Source organism: Rhagoletis zephyria, unplaced genomic scaffold (assembly GCF_001687245.7).
Source record: "Rhagoletis zephyria isolate East Lansing unplaced genomic scaffold, Rhagoletis_zephyria_1.1 Rzeph_scaffold_15896, whole genome shotgun sequence".
NCBI classification, from domain to species: domain Eukaryota; kingdom Metazoa; phylum Arthropoda; class Insecta; order Diptera; family Tephritidae; genus Rhagoletis; species Rhagoletis zephyria.
Genome location: NW_016172962.1, coordinates 425 through 12,443, shown reverse-complemented (window position 1 = coordinate 12,443; position 12,019 = coordinate 425). Strand labels below are relative to the sequence as shown.

The 12,019-nt window shown below is 35.5% G+C and overlaps 3 protein-coding genes and 1 long non-coding RNA gene across 4 annotated transcripts; 1 reads left to right on the top strand and 3 right to left on the bottom strand.

Annotated features, from left to right (window-relative positions):
• Positions 1-2,349: 2,349 nt before the first annotated feature.
• LOC108379222 (uncharacterized) lies at positions 2,350-4,815 on the bottom strand. The gene is made up of 2 exons (XR_001849472.1): positions 4,692-4,815; positions 2,350-2,762 (listed from the first exon to the last, which is right to left on the bottom strand). It is a non-coding gene; the product is annotated as an uncharacterized LOC108379222 (long non-coding RNA).
• Positions 4,816-6,430: 1,615 nt separating this feature from the next.
• Rbbp5 (retinoblastoma binding protein 5) lies at positions 6,431-8,806 on the top strand. The gene is made up of 7 exons (XM_017635549.1): positions 6,431-6,744; positions 6,809-7,029; positions 7,084-7,290; positions 7,365-7,546; positions 7,603-7,722; positions 7,845-8,473; positions 8,534-8,806. The coding sequence occupies exons 1-7, from the start codon at positions 6,726-6,728 to the stop codon at positions 8,617-8,619; spliced, it is 1,464 nt and encodes a 487-aa protein (XP_017491038.1). The 5' UTR covers positions 6,431-6,725; the 3' UTR covers positions 8,620-8,806.
• Positions 8,692-9,288, bottom strand: LOC108379221 (glia-derived nexin-like). The gene is made up of 3 exons (XM_017635550.1): positions 9,284-9,288; positions 9,052-9,109; positions 8,692-8,977 (listed from the first exon to the last, which is right to left on the bottom strand). The coding sequence occupies exons 1-3, from the start codon at positions 9,286-9,288 to the stop codon at positions 8,717-8,719; spliced, it is 324 nt and encodes a 107-aa protein (XP_017491039.1). The 3' UTR covers positions 8,692-8,716.
• LOC108379219 (serpin B3-like) lies at positions 9,269-10,873 on the bottom strand (the record flags this gene model as incomplete). Its single annotated transcript, XM_017635547.1, has 5 exons — positions 9,269-9,580; positions 9,655-9,821; positions 9,886-10,081; positions 10,136-10,412; positions 10,497-10,873. Coding segments are annotated over 5 exons (1,278 nt in total), but the record flags the coding sequence as incomplete, so codon positions are not given.
• Between the last annotated feature and the right edge of the window lie 1,146 nt (positions 10,874-12,019).

Here is a 12,019-nt window from a genome sequence, read left to right as displayed (position 1 = left end):
AAAAAAAAACCTGCATAAGCCTATAATATGAACGCCTTAATCACGCAGATAGCATATTTAATGAAAAACAATAACATACATACATGCATACAGAAATATATTTGTACACATATACATGCACACCTCGGCTTTTGCATAAAGAGAATTTAGTCGCAGACTTAGTCAATTTGTTTACTATTCGTCAGAAATACTTAGGTAAATTACAAGTAACCAAGTGGGGCATAATAATGGCAATTATAATTTATGCACGGGTAAATGCATGCTTAGAAAATTACTAAAAATGCTATCGACTTTTCTCAAATAGAAACAATTTGGGAAACGAAAAAATACGAAAAACGATTTGTATAACCCAAACAAAAATGGCATATGCGAAAACTTAACAAAAAATAAGTTAAATTCGCCGTTTCCATATACACATGTACCAAAACGCGAAATAAGTAAACGCCATTTTTTATTGAAATTAAAAACAAACATCGACTTTGTATTAAAAGTTTAAACAAATTTCCCCAAAGTGTATATTATCAATGGCAAAGAAAACTGTTGTGTTAATTCTCAAAACATGAATCAAAATATCAATAATTTTGATTAAATCTATCATATATAGTTTATTAATATTGAAAAACGATCAAGGATATATTAAAAGCAATTATTCATATGGCACATGCAGCCTTCGTTAACAGTGAATAATAAACGTAGTTTTCTAGTACAACTCGCAATGTAATGCATCATTTTTTCCCCCTTTGGTTTGTTATTACTAGGGCTCGGAATCTCATGCACTAAAAAATCGAAAATATGCGCAAATAATATGCCCTTCAAATTCAAAAATTTGCGCTATTAACGAGTAAAATATGCAATTAAAAATATTTCCCTAATATTTTGTTGTCGGCACAAAAATAAATAACACATGTATTTTAACAAGCAACGAAAACAATTCCCTTCAAAATTCAATACACATTTATATATAAAATTAGTTTATAAGATGAATATTTGGTTGGTTTAACTGTATCGGTACACTAGTGACAAGCAATTAGCAAGTTTGCTATTTTGATTCCACAACTCGTACAACCTACAGCCAATTGGCGGCTTTCATGAATTTCAGTACGTCATACAGAGAGAAGCAGCTTCACTCTAAAATATTCTGCAGGAATGGCTTACTGAATGTCTTAACCCTCATTCTTTCGAGAGCTGGACCCTCATACATGAAGTATTCGACTATCTCTTTTGAGCCAGGGTCGTCGCAACTGCGACATAACCTGTTGAAGGGCAATCAAATCCTTTGAGCGTGTACCCCAACGGGCAAGTAACCTGTGCACACCGATGTCCCTATGTCCGTGGACCCATAATATGGTAATTTCGTATTGATCAGAGATATATGCCAGCTCTCTCCTACAGTCCTCCAATGGTTGAGATCAAGAGAGTACCTTAATGGCCGATTGGCTATCCGAGAAGATATTTAGATGAATATTTCGAAAAAAATTATAGGTAATTTTTTTGTCCAAAGATTTCGCACTAAATTTAAATGGTTGTAAATAAAAAAAAGCAACAATATGCAAAAAACAGATGCATTTATTGTAAAATATTCTAAAATATACGTAAAAATATGCAAAACCATGCATTTACTGCAAAATATGCACAATGCCATTTTAAAGGAAATTTGATGATTGATTTCCATTTGAAGATGCCCAGTAAAAAACATGCATTTGCATGAGATTCCGAGCCCTAGTTATTACCATTGTTGGCAGATTGTGTGCAGCACGCACGCTTGTTTGTGCATACAACACAGGAAAATTATGGCAATTACAGACATAATGTACAATACATAGTCTTGAACACTCAGTGGAGCAAGAAAGTAAGCAAAGTCTCAAATGGCAGCAGGCGCATGTGAATATCAGAAAATAGGAGTAATCATGGAGTTTTCTCCACAAAAAAAATAAATAAAATAAAAAATCAACCACCCACTGAGGAGCGATATAGCGTCAGCAAGCGGCCCCATAACGTCACTAACATGCAGCTGAGTAAATGAAATAAGGACGCCATATACAATAACAACTGCCAATGCCAGCTTAGCTTGTGTTACATTTTCATACATAGTATGTAGTAGGTGATCAGTGGGTGGTTGAATTCTCAAAAAACTCGCAATGTAAACAGTGGTTGTTCAAGTGGAACAAGCCAGTGGGTTTGTGTGTTTGAAAGTGTTGTTTAGGTGGATACAAATGAAAAAATACACACTTTAAGTATAATCAAACTTTAAGTGAAAATTTTTCAGCCCCTATTTTAGAAGTCTGTAATTGCTCGCATTTTTTTTTTCAAATAGCCTTCACGACAATATAAAAATGAAGTTCACTTACCCTCGTGCCATCTCCAAACTCTTGATGAGTTTCTTGATTTTCCAAATTTCGACATTGCGATCAGCAGACGTTTCCTCCCCAGACATGTTTATGGAGTTCTTTATTTACACTGCTTTTTACGACGTTCACTGCTTTTTCCTCCTTCCGTCCGTAGTAGCTGCTTTCGCTGCACACTAAATTCCAAGTGTTTTTGTTGACTGGAGATTTTTAATAGAATTACAATTTTTCGTATCCTCAAACGAGTTTTTGGAATTGCGGCTTTTCTGCTAGAAGTTATGTGTGCGTTTTGTAAAGCACTTTTCTTTAATTTGTCTTTTTATATGCTTCGAAACGGCTTTGAGATGTTATGTATATTCTTCTGCTTTTAATCAGTTTAAACGCCGTACTTTAATGCCTTCCTGATTGATTAGTACTCTGAAAAATGGAAAATATGATATGCATAATTCTAAAATAATATGTAATTTTAAAATAAAAAGTATTTGTATATATTTATGAGTATGCAGATAATCAAAAGAAAAGAATATTGTTGATAACGCGGTCCACATTCACTTTTTCTTATCACTTAATCGCTAAAATAGTTCAATTAATCACTTTTTACTATTACAAATTTTACCAAACTTCTAAAAGTTTTCTCCCTTGCATCTGTCACTTCACCCTTTTATTTTTGACACACAAACTCTCTCTCAAATAACCAGAGAGAGCGAGAGAAATAAACGTGCTTGCTTTCTTGAAATCTTTTTCTCTTTTATTTGCAAAACAGGAACGGAACGAAACAAGGTTGGGTTTTTATTTGCAATATTTTATTTTTCAAGATTTTCCTACATACTATTTTATAGGAAATTATTTTTATTTTTATGAATTTGTAAAGTTAAACTTTCACTGTTCACGTCACTTTCGTTCAGTTATTTGGTAATTTTCGCTGTATTCCAAAACTTTTTATTTAAATATACATAAGTACTTATGTAGCTGAATAATTCGGACGTATACACTCGCCATCACTTCGTGGCAATTTTCTTTTGTCTTTTCTGTTGCATACACTTTTCTTCCTACCCTACATTCTCTTTTCGACTATTTTGTACTGCCTTGCTCTGCCTTTGTCACACTCTGGCCTTATACACACACGTTTGCAAAAAAAATAAAATATGAAATCAACCTTTTAATACATTCTTATTGTAATATTTTTTTTTATGTACACAAATCTAAACTAGATTATACTTGTCGAATATGCTACTTCCCCGTTTTAAAGCCAATTTCCTGCACAAAACTTACAATTGATTGTACTCTGGCACAGTCAGTCTTTTCAAGCTGGGAAACAACCAGCCGCACAACAACTGCAAGAACGTGGGCTATGTCTTTTCACTATCTGCCTGCCTGTCTGTCACACTGTCCACCATGACACTGTCCTTCTAGGAATGTTTGCTACCAAACGACACAAGAGAAGTTTTCGTTTTCATTCGTTCCGCATTAATTTTTACTGTTTCACGAAAATTAGTACTTCTTCCATGCACTGGCCGTCATACTAGTAGGTTTGCTACGAACTGAACGATACTTTTTTGTACTCGTTTGTATAGCATAAAAGTACTATTTTCTCGTTGATCTGGCTGCCGTACCACTTTTCATTGACTCACTACTCGTTTCGTATATTTTTGGAAAGATCAACGTACTTCTTTACTATTCAGATCACGTACAATTATAGACAAAGTACAGTTATTCATTGCTTTCAAAACTTTTTTTAAGAACGTTCGGTTGATAACTTAATTTCACGAATACATATTTAGCAAATACACTTCATAATTGTATTCAAGAATTACTAAACTGCGTTTTACAAATGCGAAACAGACCTTTTTTTATGGTTAAAGACCGTGGTTTTCAAAAAAATAGAACAGCCTACGAAATGTACCCGTACACCTAGTTCGTTATTTTTCCGATCGTTCAGTACTATTTCGCAAACATGCCCATACTTTGAAGCACGAACGGAAAATTACCCTGCTGCCTCTACTTTTAGAAAAAAAAATCAGTATTGCACAACAGCAACCCTTTTAACTTGCTCACACTTTGTATAAAAAACATGCATTTTATTCAAGCCATATGTATATCTTGCTCGTTTACTCCTTATCGCGCGCCATATCGTAATCTCTGATGACGTACGCGTACTTTTTTGAAAAAGTACGAAATATCTGCCATTCTTCTCACGCAGTTTTTTCTCTTTTTCAACGGGCACACGTCCCCTCGTTCAACATACACACATACACTATCGAAAAACACTGATTTTGTAATGCCGTTTTTTCCACCAAGTACTTTTTTGCTATTTACCCAACAGCTACATACCGAATTTTTACTTACATGAGTTTAAAACCGTTTACTTATCGTTTTCGCACAAAAATCTATTAAAAATAAACACTTGAAATGGAATATATTGGCATGAGTTGGAGTCGTGCACTTGCATGGACTTCAAGCCATGTGCAATTTTCGCNGGCACACGTCCACTCGTTCAACACACACACATACACTATCGAAAAACACTGATTTTGTAATGCCGTTTTTTCCACCAAGTACTTTTTTGCTATTTACCCAACAGCTACATACCGAATTTTTACTTACATGAGTTTAAAACCGTTTACTTATCGTTTTCGCACAAAAATCTATTAAAAATAAACACTTGAAATGGAATATATTGGCATGAGTTGGAGTCGTGCACTTGCATGGACTTCAAGCCATGTGCAATTTTCGCAGCAGAAAGGACAGGGTTGTATTGAATTGCAATTGTCGTACGTACGTTTATCACGGCGCTACACCTTGGATTCTGCTCTACTCCTTTTTTTGCTGATGATACCAAGCCGATGACGATGACAAAACGTTGCCTTTCCGTCGGCAGGTTCGCGTTGAAATGAGCCAACAAATAGTACACGAATCTAATGTATGTATTTTAATGGTTTCTATGTACGATTACGTAATAGTTTTAGTACTTTTGTACAATCCCCTGAAATGGTACGTTAAACAAAAAAAAAGTAAAATGGTATTAGAATTTCGGTCCTTGTTTTTATTTACAAAATGGCGTTCGTGATAAGAAAGCAAAATGGAATGGTTATGAAGTTGTGGAAGTTACGACGTCTGAATCTAAAATGGTACGCTAGGTTTTTTCAACAACAAACAAACAAAAGAATTGATGTAGTAATAGTAATAGTAGTAGTAATAGTGTAGTAATAGTAATTCAAATGTAGTAATAGAGCAAAAACAAATGCGAAGAAAGNTATTGCAATTGTCGTACGTACGTTTATCACGGCGCTACACCTTGGATTCTGCTCTATTCCTTTTTTTGCTGATGATACCAAAGCCGATGACGATGACAAAACGTTGCCTTTCCGTCGGCAGGTTCGCGTTGAAATGAGCCAACAAATAGTACACGAATCTGATGTATGTATTTTAATGGTTTCTGTGTACGATTACGTAATAGTTTTAGTACTTTTGTACAATCCCCTGAAATGGTACGTTAAGCAAAAAAAAAGTAAAATGGTATTAGAATTTCGGTACTTGTTTTTATTTACAAAATGGCGTACGTGATAAGAAAGCAAAATGGAATGGTTATGAAGTTGTGGAAGTTACGACGTCTGAATCTAAAATGGTACGCTAGGTGTTTTCAAGGATTTTATAACAAAAGAATTGATGTAGTAATAGTAATAGTAGTAGTAATAGTGTAGTAATAGTAATTCAAATGTAGTAATAGAGCAAAAACAAATGCGAAGAAAGTAACAGATTATTGCATGACAAAACAAAAAGATAGGAATTTCGATTTAAAACTTGTTGCGTAACAAATATACGCTATTGTGATACAAAATGGAATATTGTTTGTATAGAATAAATAATCAGTTCGATTTAGTGATTGTGAGTAGATTGATATTCAAAATAGAAACTTTTGAACGTACGAAGATTTTTGACAGTTCCTATGTGTACCTAGTTTTAATTTCCCTCATTTAATACATTTTTTAATACCTTCACAAAAGTTTATCGATTGCAGTCGATAATTAAGAAAGTTCGATTGTCTATCCGATTCACTTAAATTTCCCCTTCTACATTTTTGACAATCAGGAGTAAAACCGATCAGCTGTTCAGCTATTTGTTGATAAGCGTGCGCGGCGTCCATATTTTGGATGAAAATTTTGGTAATTGTTTTACATCTTGAATCCACGGAATCTTGCGATCCACGGGTTAACCCGTTAACTATTCCAACCAACAATGGAGTTTGGATTTTACGAAAATAATTGTGTGTGCTGAAAGCTAACTTGCTGTTGTAGCAAGCTATAGAAAGAAGCCCGCCAAATAAATTTTAGGTCGCAGCATTTTTAAAGTAAATACTCAAATCAGCTTTTATTATTAAGTATGAATTTAGAGTTATTAGGTAAGTGTAACCATATACGCATCTTAGGTATTTAAATATTAACCACAGTTTTGTCTTTCGCTAGAGTCCTTTGGTCAGAATTATCCAGAGGAATTTGATGGCTCACTGGACTGCATATCGCTCGCGGTAACTTGTGCCTTCAACAAATATGGCACTTTATTGGCGGTCGGATGTAATGATGGACGCGTTGTTGTGTGGGATTTTTTAACACGGGGTATTGCGAAAATCATCTCGGCTCACGTGCACCCCGTGTGCAGTTTAAGTTGGACGCGCAATGGTCACAAAGTAGGAATTTTTTTAAGTTTAAATTCATAAAATTGACTTTCATAAATTTTACAGCTGCTATCTGCATCTACAGACAACAATGTTTGCATTTGGGACGTACTTAGTGGTGATTGCGAGCACAAATATCGCTTTCCATCACCCGTGTTGAAAGTTCAATTCGATCCTCGCAATGACAAACGTTTTCTTGTGTGTCCTATGCGTTATGCCGCAGTGCTAGTAAAAATAGGAGACACGCACAAATGTTTGCCTCTGGATTCAGATGTTAGTTTTGGGGCACTGTTTTATTTTTAACTGTATTTTTATATGCGGATTTAATTTTTTTTTATAAAAAATAGGGTGATCTAAATATTGTTGCTTCTTTCGATCGTCGTGGTAAACATATCTACACAGGCAATGCAAAAGGAAAAATTCTGGTTTTAAATGCAGAAACGTTGGAAATCGTTGCGAGTTTTCGTATTATTGTAGGCTCTTCAAGTGCGACGGCTGTAAAAAGTATAGAATTCGCAAGAAGAGGGGAGTAAGTGTTTGTATTTACGTAATTTCTTCTTTTTTCAGCTTTTACTTATTTTTCAGCGCATTTTTAATAAACACCTCAGATCGTGTTATACGTGTTTACGATTCAAAGGAGATTATTGCACTGGGGAAAGATGGCGAACCTGAGCCTATACAAAAATTGCAGGATTTAGTGAACAAGTGAGTAAAGTAATTTATAAATGCTGATTCAGAACACAAAGGTGTAATCAAATTAAACTATTTAAAGCTTGGCCATTATTTTACATGGTCTTAAAACTAATCTCCTATATAATACCTTACAGAACCACATGGAAAAAATGCTGCTTCTCCGGGGATGGCGAATACATTTGCGCTGGCAGCGCACGCCAACATGCTCTCTACATTTGGGAGAAATCTATTGGTAATTTAGTGAAAATTTTGCATGGCACGAAAGGCGAACTGTTGCTTGATGTTGTGTGGCATCCCGTGCGTCCGATTATAGCTAGCATAAGCTCGGGACTCGTTTCCATTTGGGCACAAAATCAAGTGGAAAATTGGTCTGCATTTGCGCCAGACTTCAAGGAGCTCGATGAAAATGTTGAATATGAGGAACGCGAATCGGAATTTGACATAACTGATGAAGATAAATCGGTGGATTTGAATGCTGATGCGAAGCAGGATGAAGAAATTGAAGTGGATGTGCAGAAAGTAGAACCAGTTGCTGCATTTTGTTCTTCCGATGAGGAGGGTGAAGATGAAAATGCATTACAATTTCTACCAATGGCGCCTGAGGTAGAGGATCCTGAAGATGGTTGGACTATGCAAGACGGTGTGGAAGTGTCATTGTCGAAAGAAAACGAAGCAACATCTCAGGATTATGACGATGCAACGGCGGCGAAAAAGCGGAAAGTGAATAATTATGATATCTCATTGCCGGATGCTCCTGTGGATGGTAAGTATATAGCATAGAGAGTTATGACATAAACACTAACTAAACGTTTTTCTAACGCAGAGACACATCCGCTAATTTCAAGCAAAACAAATAAGGACAAGCAACCGGTAGGTGGAAAGAAAACAGCTGGACGTCCAAAAAAATAGCATTTTAGGTTTTAACAAATTTACATTTCATAGCTTAGCTGCTTAATAATGATTAAAAATACTACATTTCGGTAATTTTTTTATTTATTTAATTTTATTATTGTGGATTCGCAATTTGTCCGGCGAAAAGTAATGAATTCGAACGCTTTTCTGCAATCAAATACAAGAATGGACGATTAAAGTAGAATTTTGGCGGCGAAATTTTATTAGTCAGTATCGCTGTGGCCACTGCAGCCGCTTCAGTGCCTTCCTCATTGACAATGATTTTTGTGGTTTGTACGACGTCTTTCACGAACAAGCGCTTCGACAAAATATCGAAATTTACAAGCTGTGGATTGAAGATTTCTCTTAAGCCCAACTAAAAAGCGAAAATAAAAAGAAAAAATATATAAGCTGTTTGTACCAACGAACAAGTCATATTCAAGTAAGTACCTGCTCTAATGAGCCTCTCAAAGGAAATGTTGTCGCCGTATTGAAGCGTNTATAAACACTAATTAAACGTTTTTTCTAATGCAGAGACACATCCGCTAATTTCAAGCAAAACAAATAAGGACAAGCAACCGGTAGGTGGAAAGAAAACAGCTGGACGTCCAAAAAAATAGCATTTTAGGTTTTAACAAATTTACATTTCATAGCTTAGCTGCTTAATAATGATTAAAAATACTACATTTCGGTAATTTTTTTTATTTATTTAATTTTATTATTGTGGATTCGCAATTTGTCCGGCGAAAAGTAATGAATTCGAACGCTTTTCTGCAATCAAATACAAGAATGGACGATTAAAGTAGAATTTTGGCGGCGAAATTTTATTAGTCAGTATCGCTGTGGCCACTGCAGCCGCTTCAGTGCCTTCCTCATTGACAATGATTTTTGTGGTTTGTACGACGTCTTTCACGAACAAGCGCTTCGACAAAATATCGAAATTTACAAGCTGTGGATTGAAGATTTCTCTTAAGCCCAACTAAAAAGCGAAAATAAAAAGAAAAAATATATAAGCTGTTTGTACCAACGAACACGTCATATTCAAGTAAGTACCTGCTCTAATGAGCCTCTCAAAGGAAATGTTGTCGCCGTATTGAAGCGTGGTAAATATACTTCGACCTCCTGCTCATCGAAGCCTAATGCATCCTCTTCGAGCTTTCTGAAAATTGAGCGTACACCAAGTGTCTGCAAATTATGCACCACCTGGTTGACGGAGATGCCTGCGAGTGTATTTGAGAAATTTGTAATTATTTTATTGCCTGCATTTTCAAATCTTCAACGAACCTTTGTTTGGCAGCACCACCAGCATGCATAAGCGATTCTCATTGCCGTATGGCAGTTCGAGCACATGACCTTGTAATTCAGGTAGTCTGGTGTAGTTGAATGGCGTCATTTGGAACATCATATCAACTTCGCCAATCGGCAGGCCATTCATGTCATAGAAGGTTTCCCTGTGCGTGTCGCTTTTGTTGAAAGGATACTGTAAGATTTCATCAATTAGTAAAAGTTTTTAATGAGTGATTTGTATGTTTACCTGCCATTGTCCTTTAAAATACAGCGTTGACGTCAGCAATAAATTAGCATCTTTTACGTAGTCTTCCGTAATAGCATTCGTTATTAGGCCCTTTGTTTCGGTGTTAATGGCATTATTGATGGCATTTACTGTTATCTTAGTGTTATTGAAGTTTAAATGCTGCACCCTAGCGGAGTAGCAAGTCATCAGCGTGCTCTTGTAATCCTCGCCGACTTGCTCGTAAGCGTCATAGTACATTGCCTGCAAATTTTCCACCTGTACGGTGGAAGTTTTGCGCCTAGAAATGTATAAAAGATTCAATTGTATTTGTAATTTAATTTTATTTACTAAAAACCAGTATTTTTCATATAGCCTCACTCACTGTAAGAACTGCTGTACCACATTGAATGCTTGTCGCAACGACTGACGATCCTCAGTTATGTGCAACACCGTCCGCAGTTCATTCAAAGTACTGCCCGATGCTGCCTCCACCAATAACAGCAGTAGCGCCCACACAGAAAATGGCGAAATCATGAAATCTTCATTTCCCGCAGCATCGGATATCTTTGTAAAAAGTTCCAAACCAAATTTCTCTGCACCCTCTGTTATGCTTAGAAATGCTTGCCGATTTGTACGCAGTATTGTGCTTGTATCATCTAATTTACGGCATATTTCACTGGCAGTTAGGTGGATTAAGAGGCAAACGGTGATGGGCAGGAGCAGGGAGATAGCTGTAAAAGTTGAAAGGAAATGCGTTTTATTAAATTATGTAGTAGTTACGGCATAAATTGTATTGTTTTAAGAAAATACTCATTTTAAATTGAATTTCTAATATTTCAATACTATTTGCTAAAGGATATGAATAACCTCAACCTCAATTGGCTTCATACATGGTACATATGTATATAAATATATCAACGAAAATACGCAAATTTAAAAACAGCAGATAAATATGCATTTCGGGATTCAAATGGAAAATTCGTTAAGCATGCTAAAACCTATAGGTATTTGTTTAACTTGTTTTTATTTTCATTGTTTCATATTCATTTTTTAAATTTGCATTTTTTTATTTCAGCATAAAACAAAAAAAAAAAAACATTACTCAACATTTTACATTCACAAATAACTCCATCAACCATCATATTCAATTACTAATCGTTCGCATTTAACCCCAAATAAACAAAGAAGTTAGAATTTTGAAAATCTGTAACTGAAACATGCGACAACAATCTACAGAGCTTCCAGTTGCGATATATACATATGTATGTAAGTACATTTATTTTATATATGTAGCTAGTTCAGACAACTATCGTTAATTCTCTTTGCCGCTTTCTCGTGCAAAAATACGCACGGTGAATACCCTTTTTTATCTCTGATAACTCGCTAATTGCTTGAGTTCTTGGTTGTCTGACCCCATAGCAGAATAAACAAAACGAGGGCATCGGGGTTTTCCAATTTACAGAGATTTAAGCACACAACTGACGTAAATTGTGTGTATTTTTTACAATCGGGAGAGAATATCGAACAAAACATGAGTATGCACATACATATACATTAGGGTGGTATGAAATTCACGAAAAATGGCTACTGATGGCACGACGCTCTTTTTCATTTTGCTCTTCGAGAAGAAAAAAATTCATGTTTTTCCAAGCGTGCGATGAAATTTTAACTTTTTTTAATAAATCAATAAAGCTAAGAATAATATTTCTAAACTGACCGCCCTAATGCGATTTCTGTATGCATGAATATGCGGAAGTGCATGTTAGCAAGTGTATTCGAGTAAATACTGCTCCCCTCAATTGCTATATGGAGGCAGGTAGAAAAAAGTCATGGAGACAGTTGATAAAAAACCTGTTGGGCTTAGAGAGGGAAAACTAAAAGTCACAAATACCAAATTTCACATAA